The sequence below is a fragment of the Rutidosis leptorrhynchoides genome, chromosome 8, assembly GCF_046630445.1.
Source record: "Rutidosis leptorrhynchoides isolate AG116_Rl617_1_P2 chromosome 8, CSIRO_AGI_Rlap_v1, whole genome shotgun sequence".
NCBI lineage: Eukaryota > Viridiplantae > Streptophyta > Magnoliopsida > Asterales > Asteraceae > Rutidosis > Rutidosis leptorrhynchoides.
Window position 1 is genome coordinate 106,021,671 of NC_092340.1, and position 18,693 is coordinate 106,040,363.

At 34.0% G+C, this 18,693-nt stretch overlaps 3 protein-coding genes across 6 annotated transcripts; 2 read left to right on the forward strand and 1 right to left on the reverse strand.

Moving 5' to 3' along the window:
* The first annotated feature begins 2,494 nt into the window (after nucleotides 1-2,494).
* On the forward strand, nucleotides 2,495-6,239 carry LOC139862616 (1-acyl-sn-glycerol-3-phosphate acyltransferase BAT2, chloroplastic). The gene is made up of 7 exons (XM_071851230.1): nucleotides 2,495-2,627; nucleotides 3,706-3,749; nucleotides 3,982-4,033; nucleotides 4,128-4,316; nucleotides 4,421-4,827; nucleotides 4,927-5,028; nucleotides 5,804-6,239. The coding sequence occupies exons 2-7, from the start codon at nucleotides 3,720-3,722 to the stop codon at nucleotides 6,017-6,019; spliced, it is 996 nt and encodes a 331-aa protein (XP_071707331.1). The 5' UTR covers nucleotides 2,495-2,627; nucleotides 3,706-3,719; the 3' UTR covers nucleotides 6,020-6,239.
* Nucleotides 6,240-7,091: 852 nt separating this feature from the next.
* Nucleotides 7,092-12,117, reverse strand: LOC139862043 (filament-like plant protein 7). 4 transcript variants are annotated; one of them, XM_071850590.1, is made up of 6 exons: nucleotides 12,027-12,117; nucleotides 10,799-10,941; nucleotides 10,399-10,537; nucleotides 7,973-9,746; nucleotides 7,803-7,863; nucleotides 7,092-7,728 (listed from the first exon to the last, which is right to left on the reverse strand). In XM_071850590.1, the coding sequence occupies exons 2-6, from the start codon at nucleotides 10,886-10,888 to the stop codon at nucleotides 7,270-7,272; spliced, it is 2,523 nt and encodes an 840-aa protein (XP_071706691.1). In that variant the 5' UTR covers nucleotides 10,889-10,941; nucleotides 12,027-12,117; the 3' UTR covers nucleotides 7,092-7,269. The 4 variants fall into 4 exon arrangements, with proteins under 4 accessions (XP_071706691.1, XP_071706688.1, XP_071706689.1 ...); XM_071850587.1 differs by having other exon boundaries at nucleotides 10,399-10,543; XM_071850588.1 differs by lacking the exon at nucleotides 12,027-12,117 and adding an exon at nucleotides 11,672-11,708 and having other exon boundaries at nucleotides 10,399-10,543.
* Nucleotides 12,118-14,400: 2,283 nt separating this feature from the next.
* Nucleotides 14,401-15,115, forward strand: LOC139863711 (uncharacterized). The gene is made up of 2 exons (XM_071852316.1): nucleotides 14,401-14,577; nucleotides 14,696-15,115. The coding sequence occupies exons 1-2, from the start codon at nucleotides 14,401-14,403 to the stop codon at nucleotides 15,113-15,115; spliced, it is 597 nt and encodes a 198-aa protein (XP_071708417.1).
* Nucleotides 15,116-18,693: the final 3,578 nt, after the last annotated feature.

Sequence of the window (18,693 nt, forward strand, 5' to 3'; positions counted from 1 at the left end):
AGGTATGAAAGAAATCTTCCGCTGTGCATTTGCTCACTTTAAAGATATTACTTGGAGTCATTCATGACATATTTCAAAAGACGTTGCATTCGAGTCGTCGAGTTCATCAAGATTATTATTAAGATAATTATAATTAGATATATTATGAAATGGTATGCATATCATCAATTTTTGATGTAAGGAAGTTGTCTTTTCAAAACGAATGCAATGTTTGTAAAATGTATCATATAGAGGTCAAGTACCTCGCGATGTAACCAACTATTGTGAATCGTTTGTAATCGATGTGGACTTTGTCCGGATGGATTAGGACGGGTCCTTTCATAAGGGGCGGTTTTGGTGAAAATGGAGCATTTAATGCAGGGTCCTTTCATAAGGGGCGGTTTTGGTGAAAATGGAGCATTTAATGCAGGGTCCTTTCATAAGGGGCGGTTTATATGCACATGAGTGAAGTGTTGGTATTTAGTCCAACAAGTTTGTTTGTTGATCGAGTACTTATTGCATTAGGTACTTGGCTTTGAAGCTTGCGGAAGGATAAAACCATCACCAAATCTTTAAGGTGAGTGGAATAATTATGCGTACATGTATATGGCGTGTTTATTTGTGAATGTTATGGTATGAACCACGTGCCGGTAGTACCATAACATGTATGTGACGAGTATTATGATGTGAACCACGTGCCGGTAGCATCAAGTGTGAACCACGTGCCGGTAGCACTATAAAATTTGGATGTGAACCACGTGCCGGTAGCATCAAGTGTGAACCACGTGCCGGTAGCACTAAAAAATGAGGCGTGAACCACGTGCCGGTAGCGCCAAAGTGTGAACCACGAGCCGGTAGCACTATAAAAGAGTGAGACTCAAATGCGTATGGTGTGAACCACGTGCCGGTAGCACCATAACGTTATGGTTAACCATATTATGTTGATGGATATTGTTTAGCATGCTATATATATATATATATATATATATATATATATATATATATATATATATATATATATATATATATATATATATATATATATATATATATATATATATATATATATATATATATTGTGTTGAGTATATGCTAATGTGATGTTGTGATAGTGTACGAGTTGTTAGCATTATGAGTAAGACGGCATGCTATTTGAGTTATATTTTCGTATGAGGTATTTGGTGGGTGCTAATGCAAATAGATGGGTTATATACGTGTATGTATAATTGTTTCACTCACTAAGCTTTGCTTACCCTCTCGTTGTTTATCTTTTTATAGGCTCCGGCGGAGACAAGGGTAAGGGCATTCATATGGATTAGAGATCCCGCTTGGATTGTAGGGGACGCTTTTGGATGTTATAGCTTTTGGAGTTTGACCGAGATTTGGGTAGTTTAACCCCCAAACACCATGCTCATAGTGTCGTTTGGAATTTAAACTCTTATGGTCGAACTTGTATGCTTGAATGAAACTCGTAAAACGGCCGATGTGGGCCCCGTTTTGTAAAACTCATTTTATTAATGAATCGTGTGAGTTTTAACCATTATAACATGTTGTGAAAAGCGTTTCGTCTAAATATGTCGGGAAGTGGGAGATCTTTATTTGAAAATGGACAAAACCGGACAGAACTGATTTGGGCCTGTGCGCGTGGCGCACTCTCATGTTAAAAAAAAAAAAAATTTGTTTCGCGTAATCGGTTGTTTATTGGTTTGGGTCGTTACATAACCCTTAACCCTTATATACTAAATGTGGTGGGATTTCTTGTAGTTTTAGTTAAATTAGATTGTAGTTTTGAGTTTGCGTTCACATTACACCCGGTCTCTCAACTTCGCCTATATTTACACAAAGACCCCTCAACTTTACACTTTCTTAGGGGTTAAAAGTGTAAATATATAATTTTCTTAAAAAAAAATTTCGAGTTAAATTTTTTCGAGACCACCTTTCAATTACGAAAAATCTTACGAACCCAGCGGGACTAACTATACGCGAAACGGACAATTTTTTTAAAAAAATCCTAAACACAACGACAACCTGTATCTTTCCGCTCGCCACGAGTTAAATTTTTTCGACGGCAGCGTCAGACTCGAAATAATTTTATGAACAAAACGAAACTAACCACGTTCAAAACAGACATTTTTAAAAAAACGCTAAACACAACGACAATCCGTATCTTTCTGCTCGCCGCGATTAAATTTTTCCGACAGCACCGTTACACTCGAAAAAATTTATTGAAAAAAATAAAACTAATTACGTTCGAAACCGGTATTTTTTAAAAAACGCTTAACACAACGGCACCTAAAACGGCGCTTAACACATATTCCGTGTTCCCCTCTGTAAATACACAACGCTGCGTTAAATATGAATACGCGGGTCGAAAGCCCCCGCCGCAACGCGCGGGCCGGTCCGGACTTATTATAATTAAGCATTGAAAAAATTATTAAAAAAGTAACATCGTAAATGTCAGTAAATATCATCATTGAATATGTTATAATAATGCCTTCTACTCGATAACCTTTTTGATATTCCGTCACTACTAGTGTGCATCCCCTTCATTTCTTCAACCCGCGAAATATACCTACGTGGCACCCTTTCTCCAGTCACATCTGTACCTCCGACGGCCGACTTTTACCACCGGCTCCGGCGAAATTTAAGCAAGTATCATCCCTTCTAACATTTTATTTTATTTTATTTTAAATTATAAAATCTCTGAACCTCAATTAAGTTTCTTGTTTATTGATCTCCCTGTTAATTAGAACCCTAAAAGAGTAAAAGTCATATATATGTATACTCAAAAAGTATAATTAGTTATTGCAGTGCTTATTGTTTGTTTACGGTTTGTTATTCCTAAATATTATTAATCATAAATGGTGGAAGAAACTAAGAAATTGAAGATTTCATTATTTGGTTAATTTTTTAGGTTTTATTATTGTCTATATATTATCAAGTTTAAATTGCATTCAACCAAAGTGGTTAAATACCTACATTTAAGCAAATAATAATTGTTAGATATTTAAATTTAAATTTTTGGTTACATGTTTAACATAAACAGGTTAAATAAAGATCATGTCTAACAAAAGTAACATTTTAGGGTTGATAAACAAGCCATATGCTTAAGGGCCCTATATACTTGGCATTCACTTAATTTGATATATGTTTGTGCATCTGCTGAACATTATATGCTAATTACTAGTTTATTTGTTCATAATTTTTTTTTTTTGTTTTTTTTTTTTTTACTTTAAACAACTTGTTTCAACCTTTTTCATTTGCCTATGATAGTATGATGTGCAATTTCTCGTGTAGAAGAAAAATTATATTTCGTTTCTCATTCGCCCTCAACGTATATTACTTGAATTCACAATGAAGCAATGCTTTATCGAGCATTATCGGCTGAAATCGTATAAGCAAACTAATTTCAGTCTTACTTGTTGCATTACATTATTAGTGCACTTGTCTAATATTCCGATTCAAGATCTTAGCCATTTTCTTGAAATTACAAATGTTATTCAGGGTTAATTACTTCTTATTTATAGTTTTTTCCGGATACTCAACATCTAACTGCATAAACATATGATTGACCCCCCGTTAAATGTTTAGTATCTAAAAATTTGAATGATATTTTATAACGTCACTCTATGATAATCTGACATGTTTTTTGTGCTGAAAAATATATCAAAGGATCTGTAGTTTTATTCTCCGTCGATGACACCATATATTTTATCAATTGGCCAGGTTGTAAGGAACCAATGGCTTACTCATCATCCTATGTTCACTTGGTAAGTGTAAGTCTAAAACTACCTCTATATGATCTTTATTTCAAGGGAAGATGAAATGTATGCGGTGGATTTTTAGGGTTTACGGTACCTTGTGCGCATTTTATCAGCGTCAAATCGTAATCACCGATCATTTATATTGATTGTGGAATATGTTATCTATCGTTTACCTTGTAACACATTTAACTCTAAGTATGAAACTGACATTTCATTCTGGTTGCTTTTTGCTCTTAAGGGACTTTATTGTGCTCCATATAAAGATCCACTTAAGAAGAAAACAGAACATAGTAAGTGTATAGTAATCCAATCTTCTTTTAAGCACTAATAAAGTTTAGTAAAAACTACAGTATATTATTAGTTTCCTCTTGATGTCTTATGCAGATAGCATCCAAAAATACACTATGTTCTCTAGTAGAAGATACCCCTGTTTATCTCAATGTTTTTATCAGCCACAAAAGGCGTTCATTGATCATCATAAATGGCCTAGCCATAATAAAAGTTACCGATCTGTTATTGTTAGAAGTGAAATTGCTGGTACCAGCTCACCTGGAGCGCACTATCAGTTATCAGGTTAAAAAGACCTACCCATTTTCATTTATTTTTATTTAAATATTAAATAACTATAATTTATAATTTATATAATTATCGATTATAATTATATTATTCAACTGCAGATATCCAATTGAGCTCAAAAATCAGGGGAATTTGCTTTTACAGTGTTACATCCTTCATTGCCATTTTTTTATTTGTGGCCATGGTAGTGGGACATCCGTTTGTACTTTTATTTGATCGATATCAAAGAAATTTTCAGAATTTCATTGCGAAAATTTGGGCATCTATGACAATTGCTCCGTTTTTTAGGCTAACGATTCAGGGTTCTGAAAATTTGCCTCCAAAAAATTCGCCAGCTGTCTATGTGTCTAACCACCAAAGTTTTTTAGACATATATACCCTTCTAACTTTAGGAAGAAACTTCAAGTTTGTTAGCAAGACTGCAATTTTCCTCTACCCGGTTATTGGGTGGGCCATGTTTTTATTGGGCACTATTCCTCTGAAGCGTATGGACCGAAAGAGCCAACTGGTGATTTTTTTTTTCTTCCTTTTTCTGGGTAATATATTCTAATCAACATCTGTTTTTTAACTGCTGAATTCTATTTTTGTTGTATTTTGGTTAACATAGCAAACTTTAAAGCGATGCATGGAACTTGTGAAGAATGGTGGATCTGTTTTCTTTTTTCCAGAGGGTACACGAAGTAAGGATGGAAGTTTAGGTATTTTTAAGGTGAGAATTCGTTTCTTGTATGCGGTGCTGTAAAACTCCCCCAGTTAATGCCGATTACTCTTTTTTAAGAACCAGTCGATCCGAATTTCGGAAAATCCAAGTAATTAATCGGTCAACGTAGGTCATTGGGTCAAAATCGAATTTAGTTGTTCAAAGTCGGATTTAGTCAGTCAATGACGGCCAAATTCAATATTGTTCAACATTTTAATATGAAATTTAAATTAAATTAGATATTTAGAGTTTTTGAACAAATGAAGATTAAGTTATGCTCTAGAAAATTATAGTAACCTTTAGATTTCGTGCATATTTATGCATACATTTTGAAATTTATTATATAAACAGTGGCGGAAGCAGGAATTTTTTTCACCGGGGGCAAATTTTTTTAAAAGGCGTTATAATATTTTGGGCAAAATATTGAGGTTTCTGTACAAAATATGAAGTTTTTTGGGCAATATAAGGAGGTTTTTGGGCAAAAACGGAGGCTTTGGGGGCAAAATATGGAGACTTTTGGACCAAAAAAATCCACTGGGGCAAAATCGAAAAATCTAAAAATTTTACACTGAAATTTACAAATCCACCGGGCGCGGGCGCCCCACCCTGCCCCCTCATATTTCCGCCCCTGTATGTAAATATATAAATAGTTCACCCGATTACTCCTCCCCGAGTTGCAGATTACTCCCACAAAAATCCCGAGTAGCGATTTTTGCAACCATGGTTGTATGTCTAACAATCTATATGAGAAATGAATTAAATGTATGTTTTTATTTGTTTATAGAAAGGTGCATTCAGTATTGCTGCCAAAACAGGAGTACCGGTGGTTCCAATCACTCTTATGGGAACAGGTCAAATTATGCCTGTTGGTATGGAAGGTTTATTAAATACTGGAAATGTCAAAGTTGTCATTCACAAGCCGATTAAAGGCGATAATCCCGATATACTATGTACCGAGGCTAGAAATGTAATTGCAGAAGAGCTTGTTCGCCATTGTTGACAAAATGTATGCATTAAATTTTGCTTGTGGACAGAAAGGTACTCATCTGTTTGCAAATGCTTCGTTTAGGTGTATGTTTGCTTAAATGCTCTGTTAATTAGTATAGCCCACCAGTCAAGTTAATTCATGTATAGACCTTTTAACATAGTTTTTATAACGTTTAATTGACATAAGTTATGTTGAGCTTATAGAAAGAAATGGCTATTGAATGTTCTGGTCCTTCACCATTTAAACTTTGTTTCTTATGAAAATGTTTTGTTTTCGTTTGTGTTCAGGTTTCTCTAAATTATCATCTTTGGTAGTTTTTTTTTTTTTTTTTTTTTTTTTTTTTTTTTTTTTAGAAAACAATAAACTTCTATAGAACTTAGGTCTTTCACAAAAAGTGAAAGCACCTTGCAAGAAATAAGATACAAAAAACCGAGTTGGGCAAACGCCTTGCCCAAAGAAAACTAACCGAAGCCAGCACCAAACGAAACCTAACCAAACTAACAACAATGAAACCAAACTAGCATAAACGTTATAAAGCTAGCAAACTAAAGTAACTAGCAAGATCCAAACTAACATACACCAAACCACAATCCACATTCCAAATACAAACACAAACAAAGCACACTATCATACCGATTAGTTAACCTTCTTCTTGAGACGAGACTCCGGCTTACCGAACTTACACTCGACGTGTCTAAAAGTAACCGTTTTGTTGGGTCTTGTAGCTTCAACCCCAGAGCCTTGAACCTCCTTAATCATCCCGTGATTTAGCCCAATACGTGTCCCCGTATCCATCAAAGAACTACCCTCAGTAGCATCAACACCCACACCATTTCTCCAAGAACCGAAGACAACCTCGTCATGTACATCTTGACAGAAAGAAGGTCCCCTTGAACGTTCATCTTCTTTTGAAAATTATTCTTTGTTACCCCAATACATTCGAAAGGCACCTTATGTTCGCCTGTGAATTTTCACGCCTTTAAAAAAAAAAATTCGTATTTTTTGCCGTAGCAAGGGCAAGCCAAAACACCATCTTCCAAAAATCATCTTTGGTAGGTAATTAGAATTTATCTTGCCAAATTAATTGAAGATTATATACACAATGATCCAAAAAAAACAAGCACCCCATTTGTTTAAATGGTTAAGAGTCCTCATAAATTTACATTACTACAACAAAACAATTATTTTTTCAACCATAACATTATTTTATTTCCACATCAAAAACCAAAAAACCAAAAGCTCACAACCAGACACAACAATCTTCACCTATCATTACCTTTTTTCTTTCTCCAAAACAATCTTCTCAAAACCCCACCACCATTACTCCTCTTCTTGTCTGATACAACCGACAAAAAGTTAACCAAAGCTTCTTCATCCTTTTCATCTTTCACTCCTTCAACACTCACAAACATTCGCGGCGACATCAAAGCCGCCACGGGATACGAATTACCATCCAAAATAGCCGGCGATGTTAAATTACGAGAAACCCCTTTGGATTTTTGACCCCGTGGAGCTCCGGTTGGATCCTCCGTATTCATCTTGTCAAGTAGAGAGATCTTGTTATCATTTTCATCGGGCAAGGGCGAATTAGTAATTTCAGAAATATCAAATGTAGATGCATCAATGGGTAAAGATGCCATTGCCTTTAACTGCTTCCCAAGGTTTAAAATGGTTTCTTGACATTCAGCTAATTTATTTGAAGCTGCTGTTATTTCATGATCCTGCATAATCGAAGTACGATTAGATCTTGTAACATTAGTCATTAATCTTAAATTCAACGGTCAGTTCGACTTACACTTGGAACAGTCGTCCCATCATGGTCCAATTCACAACTTTTCGCTTCACGTTCTATTATGCTGCAAAAAAAAAAAAAAAAAAAAGTTAGGACTAGTTAGAACAATTATGCATATAATGAAATGAATATATACAGTAAACTTTCTTGTGAATCATAGTGAAAAAAATCACCTTTTTTGTTCTTTGATAGATATAGATTCTTGATCAACTTCACTGTGTTCATCAATGGTCTTAATGGGATATTTATCTGATTCTTGAAGTTGATTAACTAAAGATGCACACTTGGCGCTCTCTGATTGGAGTTTAAATACCAAATCCTTATTTGCAGATTCAAGATTCGCCATGTCATCTTTCAGTTTTCTAATTTCCTCCTTTACATTCGGACGCATCTCTTCCACCTGTATAACTTTATTTCTTACGTTACCCAAAGACGCCATAGGCCAACCCGGCAACTGATCTTTCGGAAAAGTCAACTTGTTGACTTCCGACAACTGTCCGATATTTCCTCCTTCCGTCTCACTCTCACTGCGCGTTTCGTCCAACTCAAAACGCTTCTTGAATTCATCGTTCATGCTCGACACATCTTGAAGAGAAAAACAATGGTTGAGTATCCATTCCAAAGCAAAAGTCAACTCTTTGACAAATTTGTCAAAGTCAACCTTCCCGTTTTCCAACTTATTACACATTTTAACAAATTCCTCCATAATACCCCGAAGCTCGGTTGTTTTCCATTGAAAGACATGAACAGTGTACCCCGTAGATATGACATCATCCTTTTCCGACAATTTTATTCCTTCAATTACTTCAACAAGTTTCCGTATCGAATTTCTCATACTTTCGTCAAAAACGTTACCGTTCCGGTCCGTTTCGTCAACCGTTTCGTTAAAATTACCGTCATTTTTTCCAACCAAACCGACTTTTATATCATCTAACACGTCAATCGAGCTTCGTTTCATTTCTTTCGCACGTTCGTTAACCATTTTCGATATATTATCAAGCCAACGTGTATGACTTTCAGATGATTTATCGACTGAAACTAACGCCAATTTTTCCATTTCAACGAAATCGTCCATTAAACCTATATCCGAAGCTCCAACCGTATAATAAGACGGGGCCCACGATTCAGCAACACTGACCTTTTCGTCACTACCCATTTCAGACAGTTGACTTTTTGACTTTTGATTCAGAAATTCCTTGAGGAGCTTATTCTCTTCTTCAAATGCACATAATTGCTCGGTCAAAAACGCGATCTTTTTACTAGAAGCATCATCGAGTATGTAATCCGTTGACACCATCGGAAAAGGGTTTGACCTTCTTCTATTAACTTCATCCGCGTTCTTCATCTTCGCCACGTCAGCAGTGCCAGGTAAGCGTTTTTGAACAAGTAGTCGTAGTCTTTGTGCTTCGGTCTCCAACTTTGCTATTTTTTTCACACTTCCTAAATACTGCTTGTGTGCCACGTCAGACGTTCGTCTATTAAACTCGCGCTCGTCGTTTCTAATCTCGAGTTCCTTTCCTAACACCCGGACTTCATAACTTAATGAAGCGTTTTCTCTTTGCGTTGACTCGAGCTGACTTACGACAACGCTGAGATGATTATCTAACCGAGCGTTAACCGAACGTAATTCATCTATCATTTTTTCTTTAATGGAAAGAGTTGTGCTCAGTTGAGTGTTCTCGAAACTGAGTTTCGAAAGTACGGTATTGGATTCAGCTAGATTCTCCTCGAACATAACTATTCGTTTTTCGTATTCTTTTGATGTATTGTTAATGGCATCTTGAATCTTTTTGTCTTGTTCTTCACGAACAAATCGCAACTGGAGCATACACTCCTTCCATGCTGAGTCAGCGTCATGTAATCTTTCCTCGTCAGCAACTCGTTGCTGTGTTGCTTTCTCTAGTTCTTGCTTCAACGATAAAACTTCGGCCTCAGCTTTCTCCCATCCTGTATATCAGACATTCTCTTAAATCACTCCAGTAAAAATCCCCGGTTACTCCCGATTAATCTCTTATTACTCATTTTAAAAACAGGCCGATTTGATTTTCCACAATCCGTTTAATTAATCCGTCAACGTCGGTAAGTGGATCAAAATCGGATCTGTTGGTCCAAGTTGTATTTAGTCGGTCAAAATTGGTCAAAGTCAAAATTGGTGAAAATTTTAATATGAAATTAAACTCTTTTTTAAAATTTTTGAACAAATGATTGATTTTTTTTTCTTTTTTTTTTTTTTTTTTGTAAGCGAAGAAACCCTCCTATGAACGAGCACATTGGCTCCCCTTATGTTTATGTTTCTAGACAATTATGTAATAGTTTATGTTTATGGTTCTCTTCTATATTTACACATAATTTTGAAATATATATGTATAAAATTTAAATTTTAATCTGATTAATCCCTGAGTTGCCGATTACTCTCTCAAAAGTTCCGACCAAGTACTCGTACTCTCCGAGTAGCGAGTTTTGCAACTACTCTTAAATCACATAAAATTGTCTATTCTTCTCTTTTTGTTCTTTCATTTAGTGAGTCTAAAGAGACAACCGTAACCACATACACGGACAGACATTAAAATAAATAAAAATAAATGAAGTAGTAAATCACCATGAATGGCTTCTCGTGCAATGTTAGTCTGCTTCTTTGCGATTTCGTCCTTTGTATTAATCTCAGCAAGTGCAGCCAAAAGCTTTTCATCCGAAAGTTTCAATTTCCTCTCCAGTTCCACTTTATCTGCCAAATTAGCCTGAAACTAAACATGTGTTACATTTTGAGCAATCACTTTAAGTCTTTAACAACATAAAATTAACATAAATCCTCCTTTTATCACATCACCAATTTACTTAATCGCCACGTAAATAATATCCAAATCAGAATATCAGATCATGCAAAGTATCTTGAAATGAAGATTCATCATATAACACATTTTGGAAAGCCACACTCAATGGTGAAGTCAAAAGTCATAGGTTTGACCTTTAAAAGACTCCTACTAAAATTGATTAGTTACCTCATCTTCATTCACTCTGTTTAGTTTATCAGCTGCAATCATCAATTTCTCGGTAGATTTTTTCTTCCATGGCCATGACTTGTGTTCCATTACTTATTATATTTGTTTCAAACTTCATAAATTAAAGTTAAATCACAATCACTCTGCCACAATTAATCAAGAAAATAAAACACAAGATCAGTCTAACTTCAATCTAGTAAAAAATTAAAAAATTAGTAATAGAATAAAATTGTATTATGAAATAAATTTTTATATCAAAGAATTCACCCTTTATATATGTGAACAATCAACAAATGCCTAAAAATTAGGGGGTCTCTATCACATATATGTACTTGTACTTACAATATTATACTAACATTCATTATAAATTATAAAATAACAATTCCAGTACCTTACTGTGCATGTATCTCAAAAAAAAATTACCGTAAAATGCCATCCAATAGGGACCTGCCATCTAGAATATAATAATTACCGTAAAATGCCATCCAATATGGACCTGCCATCTAGTCAACATCACTGCTATAATGTAGCGTTTGCTGTAACGTATTTTAAAAAAAAAAAAAAAAAAAAAACTTCCACCTGCTTCTCACAGACTGGCCAAATATTCTGGTGATTTCTTAAGAGACGTCGCCACCACTACCAAACATCGTCTTCATCGCACCACTGAAAAAAAAAAAAAAAAAAAAATTAGGTTTCTCAACTTACACTCAATACCTAGTACCTACAACAAACAAACATGACTACAGATAAAAGTTAATTTTAATTAATTATAAATCTTATATTATTAACAAATAAATAAATAAATAAACGACAAAACAGTGAAGAGTGAAAAACAAAACATATTCAGAGCATAAGATGGTTACAAAAGATTACAACTTGAAATAAGTTGAAGTCAGTAAATGAAGTAGTGGCCAATGAGGCCTTGCTTCATTGGTATCCATGTTTCATGGATTGAGAGTGACCAGGTTAGTCTAACAACTAACAACTAACCTTGCCTTAAAAAAAAAAAAAAAAAAAAAGGTAAATGAAGTAGTGAAAGTAAATAGAAGTATAATACTAGCAGGAAATAGCCAGTAAGAGCATCACAAAGCAAAAAAAAAGGTACCTAATAAAGCTGAAATATGTATTGTTGAGTAAGAATAAAGATATAATAAATATTAAATATATATATAATATAATATAAATATTAAATATAAGTAGAAAAATAGGATGAAGTGGGTAAACTTACTATGATGATGAAGAAGCATCGTCATGGTGTGAAAGGAAGGGGTGAAAAAGTTGCAGAAAAATGAGAGCAGATGGCAGAAATAAAATGAAATGAAGCAGAAAAAGTCGGTGCTAGCTAGCACGCACCAAATTTCAATAAAGAATTACACGTACGGATTTTGATCATTTATTTATTCAAACTATAGTATTGCATTATCAACCATGACGCCATTAGCACACTGCCACATCAGCGACACATCACCATTTACTTCTCATTTCTTTTTCATCACTAACCCATCACATTTTACTCCCAACAATTACACACTTATTTAACTAATTAATAAATACATTGTATAACTTTGAATGCAACATGTACAATAAATTTATGCAAAGTGTTAATGATGGAAAATGCTTAAAATTGGCTAAATGGAAGACTAGCATAAAATTGACAAAGATTGGCTAAAAACTCTTAATAGGTGCATGAGATTGGCATAAAATTGACATGAGATTGGCAATACATTCACATCCCCATTAGGAATGCTCTCATATGAAAAATTGTTTCAAAATACAGTTACATTTCAATAAATTCCTTTTTTTTTTCTTTTCTGGACAACGATTGGGATTACTTGAGGGAGGTCGAACACCTGACCTCCCCTAAAGGAGGCAGGCCACCGAACAACATCACAACTTCATTTCAATAAATTCCTATTGTATGTATTAATTTTTTAGGAAAAATTGTTTTAAAATATAGTTAAATTTCACTAAATTCATATTGTATGTATCAAACTTTTAGATAAGCTATGATTTATACATGTATTAGGTTATTAACGTTAATTTTTTGACGCGGTTAATCACTTGATATAACGACTGTTAGTATTCATCATTTTAATTTCTTTCTTTCCCAATTTTAAACATCATCTTCTTCCCCAATTCTAAATCATCTAAAAATAAGAACTCTATAATTTCATATTCAAAATTAGATCTAAACATTAACAAAATCAAATTCAAATTTTTTTTTTTTGAAAGCTGTTAGAATCACACAGGGGAGACTTAATCACCCACGCGTTCATCTCCTACACAGTTATACCCGCCTCCAACTGCGTGCCCAGGAAGATATCTGCACCAATCTCATACGGGGCATGGACGGTAAAACCCCCTCCCCTTTACCCCCCACTGCGATGTGTGAAAGGTTTCATGGGTGGAACTTCATGGAAGGGATGAAATTATGAGTACATGTAACACATTGTTGTTCATAGCATAAAATAATAAAATAAACTTTGATCTAAACACCATTTTCTCCGACCATTTCCGATCAAGATTTTATACGGCATAACCTTCAGATATGAGTTCTCATGGTCGTTCAATTTATATAAATCGGTGGGTTTCTCAATCGGTGGTTTTTTTGTTAGACGGATTAGGTTAGGCACAAGTCCGTTTGTAGACCTGAGTCCATTAGGGTTTAATTAGTTGTTAGGGTTTATTTGTACTTTATAAATATTATAATGAATAATAACTTACGGGGTTCATTGTTCAACACCCACGCCTTAACATGCAGTTAAGGTCTTCTTACATAGTCACTTTTTTTTAAGAATATCTCTTTTAAACTACGGTTAAAGCAATTTTGTACTTTTGCAAATGCTAGGTAGTAAAACCTTGATGGATCCTTCGGCACAAAGCCTTTCTTTTTTTTTTTTTTTTACTTAAAGTGCGAATTATCAGAAAATCAGATGGTCACATCACAAAATATTTATAAAACAATAATGAAGTTAGTCATGCCTTTAGTCATGCCTTTTATGCAGTCAACAACGGTCAATGTTGCTTCAAATCAAGTCCAGGGACTATTTCTATCATTTGTTGTTCTTTGGATTGTCCAGAGTCCATATTGTAATTTATGTTAGTTAGAGGACTTGTATTGTATCTCTTTTCTTTTACGTTCTGTTAGGGCTCGTTTAAGGTAGTTAGAGTAGCAGTTGATCGATATGCGATATATATAGGTGTTAGGGCTTTCTTTGTAGTTAATCAATTCAATTGAAATAATAATCAATCGTTTCTATATCTAAATTTGTTAAGCTTTTCATGGTATCAGAGCTATTAAGCTTAATCCGAGATCGATTGCTTATTCGTTTTCTTCAATTTTGCTTGCTTCCGCATAATTCTCTATTTCTTTCATGGATCCTTAACAAGTTTTTCAAAATCCGCTCTATTTGCATCCGTCAGATGGACCTGGATCTCTGTGCATTCAGGAGAAACTAACTGGAGCTCATAATTACCGTTCATGGCGTAGATCGATGGAGATTGTGTTGTCCACAAAGATAAAGATTGGATTCGTCAAAGGTACTGTTGCTAAATCTGTTGATGATCTAAATAAGGCTGAACTCTAGGATACATGTAATAATATGGTGATTAGTTGGATCATGAGTTCCGTTTCTGAGTCTATTGTTAAATCAATCATGTTTGTTGATACTGCATATGCTATTTGGAGGCAATTAGAAAAGCGTTTTGCTTTGAGTAATGGATCTAGAAAGTACAAGTTACATAAGGAAACGTATTCGTGTGAACAAAATGGACAATCTGTTAGTGAGCACTACACTAAAATGAAATGTATTTGGAAGAAATTGATTCAATGAGTGATCTGCCTAGGGTTGGTAATGTTACTCATTTGTGAATTTCATGAATGCCTTGAATCAACAGAAGGAAGAACAACACCTGTTTCAGTTTCTTAATGGCTTAGATGAACAGTTTAGTGCATTGAGGAGTCAAATGCTCCTTATGAGTCCTCTTCCTAGTGTTGAAGTTGCTTGTTCAATGCTGCAACAAGAAGAATCACAAAGGGAGATGTTTACATCTGTTCAAAGTCATGAAATGACTGCTTTGTATAGTAAGTCAAGTACTGGTAACAATGGTGAGAATTGTAATCTCTGTGGCAACAAAGGGCATTCTCCTGATAAATGCTGGGTGAAAATTGGTTATCCACCATGGCATTACAAAAGTAGACTATCTACTAAACAGTCAAAAGGAAAATCTGCAAAGACTCATGTGCCAAGTTATAATGCTACTAAGAAGACTGCTGCTACTGCACATGGTAACAATGTTGTGTTCACCTCTGAGTAGTTTGAACAACTCTTGAAATGCTTACCTCAGATGACTCATAATGAAGCTAATGGTTCTGGTGGTTCTGATGATGAGCTAGAACATCATTTTGCTGCAGGTATTTTATCTAAAAATACTTCTGAAAGTCAATGGGTACTTGATGCAGGAGCTACAGATCACATAACTTCATTGATTAGTAATGTGGATAAGACTAAGTCTTTAGTTTACAAACCATACATAAGATTACCTAATGGTAATACATTTGAGATTTCACATATTGGTCAAGTGAAATTAAGTAATCAAATGGAGTTAAAAGATGTAGTACCATCTTTCAAAATGTCTTTTGTCTGTTTCAAAGTTAACTAAAGACAGCAATTGTATAGTCATCTTCTATACATTGTTCTGTTTGATACAGGACTTGAGAACAGTGAAGGTAATAGGACTGGGTGAAAGAAAAGATGATATCTACTACTTAGTGAATGTTCCTCTTCATCAAGTGGATAAAAAGTTGGTCAGTTTAATTGCTGCTTCTTTAAAGAATCTTGTTTGTTTTCAATAAAAGGAGGGTACAGTGCTAACACAAGTAAACTTGTTCTTTCATATAGTCTTTGGCATCATAGACTAGGGCATGTATGTGATTCTAAGATGAAATATATACCTGCTGTTCCTACTAAATTGATTCACGAAAATGATGGTGTTTGTGTTCATGTCCTATGGCTAAATTCACAAAATTTCCTTATTAGATAAGTGAATCACACAGTAAAGTTGTTTTTGAACTTGTTCATATTGATATATAGGGTCCTTATAAGGTCTGCACTCAAGGAAAGTATAGATATTTTCTTACAATTGTTGATGACTGTAGTAGAGCAACTTGGATATACTTGTTAAAACATAAAAATGGTTGTTTTGAAGTGTTTAAACACTTTCTCAAGTTTAATGAGAAACAGTTTAATAAACAAGTGAAAGTTGTTAGATCTGATAATGCTCTTGAGTTTATACATGGAAAATTGGGTGCATATCTCTCTAGTCTAGGCATAGTTCAACAAACTTCTTGTGCTTATAGACCTCAACAAAATGGCAGAGTTGAAAGGAAACACGGACATATTCTTGAAATAGCTAGGGCATTGAGGTTTCAAGCTCATTTACCTCTTAGTTTTTGGGGTTATTGTGTTAGTACTACTGTGTACTTGATAAACAGATTACCATCATCTATTTTAAACAACAAAACTCCTTATGAAGTTTTGCTTTCACATCCACCATCTTACGATAATCTAAGGGTTTTTGGATGTTTAGCTTTTGCTTCAAATCCTGATCAAATTATGGATAAATTTAGTGCCAGAGGTGTTCCATGTGTTTTTCTTGGATATCCCTCTCATCAAAAAGGGTATGTTCTGTTTAACCTTCTAACCAAATGTGCTTTTGTATCAAGAGATGTTACCTTTGAAGAGAACATATTTCCCTATTCTGGTAATACTTAAAACAATTACTCAAACCTCTACCAACTGTTTTACCATCAACCAAGGTTGATTATGATACTCCAGTTCTATATAGTGAAGCTATGGTACATTCTCAAAACATTGAAGAACAACATGATGAATTTATTCATATTTCATCTCAAGCTGTTCCATAAGATACTTCTTCTACTGATGCACCATTGAGAAGATCAAGCAGGCAATCTGCACCACCTATTTGGTATAAAGATTACATTATCCCTGGCTCTTCTACTGTTCTTGATCATGTTCCAAGAGCTAATCAAGTCCCTTCACAATACATCCAGCTTATATTTCAAAGATATATGACTGCTCTCTTGGCTTGTAAAGATCCTAGCTCTTTTAAAGAAGCTGTAATAGATCCAGAATGGTGTGATGCTATGAATGCTGAATTATCTGCTCTTGACTCAAATGGTACTTGGGAAATTACAGATTTTCTTGTTGATAAGAAAGCAATTGGGTGTCATTGGATATTCAAAACAAAACTTAAAGCTGATGGTACAATTGATAGAAAAAAGGCTAAGGCTTGTGGTTGATGGTAATAGACTAAGGTATGGTATTGACTACGCAGAAACCTTTGCTCCTGTAGCTAAAATGGTTACAGTTAGATCTATCCTTGCTGTTGCTACTATGTATGATTGGAAAATTTTTCAAATGGATGTTTCAAATGCTTTTCTTCATGGTGATCTTGAAGAAGTATATATGAAAATGCCTCTTGGGTATGCAGGAAAAGGGGAGTCTATTCAAAATATTCCTGCTGAAAAGTCAAAGGTTTGCAGATTGAAATAGTCTTTATATGGTGTAATGACCCGAACTTTTCCATGATTATATATATTATGTGCGATTAATATTTACATGAATAAATGTTTCTAACATGTTAAGCAATCAAAATTGTCAAGATTTGATTAACTGAAATGGTTTTTATGTAAACGTTTGACCACCCAGTTTGTCCGATGATTCACGAACGTTATAATTTGTATATGACATGATAATATATATATGGACATATAGATATGTTTAACATGATGAAATGATATTTAAGTATCTCATTATGTATATTAACAGGCTAACAACAAACTATATACATAAAACAAGACTACTAACTTAAGGAATTCAAAACGATATCTATATGTAACGATTATCATTGTAATAATGTCTTACTATTTATATATCATATTAAGATATATTAACACACTATGTTATCATGATAACATAACAATTTAACTTCTCATTAAGTATTATAACAATGGATTAATTACATTTAACAAGATCGTTAACTTAAAGGTTTCGAAACAACACTTACATGTAACGACTAACGATGACTTAACGACTCAGTTAAAATGCATATATGTGACGACCCAGAAATTTCTGACCAAATTTAAACTTTATCTTTAAAATGATTTAATGTTTTCGACACGATAAGCAAAGTCTGTAATGTTGAGTCTCAAGTTTTGGAACTATATTCATGTAATCAATTATTCTTTGACTGTTCTCGAAGATTCACGAACAATATATATATATAACTTAATGTGCATATATATATATATATATATATATATATATATATATATATATATATATATATATATATATATATATATATATATATATATATATATATATATATATATATATATATATATATATATATAATTTCAAGTTATTTAGTAAACGATAGTAACATTCGAATTGATTCGATTGATATTTAGATAAGTTAACTAAAACGTTTAAGATGAACCAGTAAAACACTAATTTGCTAGAGTATTTTCGAATTTCTACAGTACCCGAAAAGCTACAGTGTTTTTGAAAATCACTATTTGCTACAGTAAAAAAATTTTTAAAATGAAAATGTATATACGTATATGTATATACTACGAGACGATGATTTATAGAAGCAAATAATCAAAACACTTAATTGATTGAAGCTACACTTCGAGTGACATAGTTTATCAATGATTAAGTTTAATTTTTGATAAAGGTACACGTCGCGTAACGAAAAGTACTAGTTTTCTAAGCGTATGAAAATGCATTCGAGAAACCGGAACCGGGACATAAGTCGAGTGACAACGTACGAGTCAACGGACCAAAAATTACAAGTCAACTATGCAC

Bases quoted from the DNA above. Each gene is read 5' to 3' on its own strand.
- LOC139863711 (XM_071852316.1), top strand. From the start codon at position 14,401: ATGGTGATTAGTTGGATCATGAGTTCCGTTTCTGAGTCTATTGTTAAA. The intron at 14,578-14,695 runs GTTAGTGAGCAC...TTGAATCAACAG, and splicing joins GTGAACAAAATGGACAATCT to AAGGAAGAACAACACCTGTT.
- LOC139862043 (XM_071850587.1), bottom strand. From the start codon at position 10,888: ATGGAACACAAGTCATGGCCATGGAAGAAAAAATCTACCGAGAAATTG. The intron at 10,544-10,798 runs GTAACTAATCAA...ACACATGTTTAG, and splicing joins ACAGAGTGAATGAAGATGAG to TTTCAGGCTAATTTGGCAGA. The intron at 7,864-7,972 runs GTGATTTTTTTC...TTTTTTTTGCAG, and splicing joins TCTATCAAAGAACAAAAAAG to CATAATAGAACGTGAAGCGA.
- LOC139862616 (XM_071851230.1), top strand. From the start codon at position 3,720: ATGGCTTACTCATCATCCTATGTTCACTTG. The intron at 3,750-3,981 runs GTAAGTGTAAGT...TTTGCTCTTAAG, and splicing joins CATCATCCTATGTTCACTTG to GGACTTTATTGTGCTCCATA. The intron at 5,029-5,803 runs GTGAGAATTCGT...ATTTGTTTATAG, and splicing joins GAAGTTTAGGTATTTTTAAG to AAAGGTGCATTCAGTATTGC.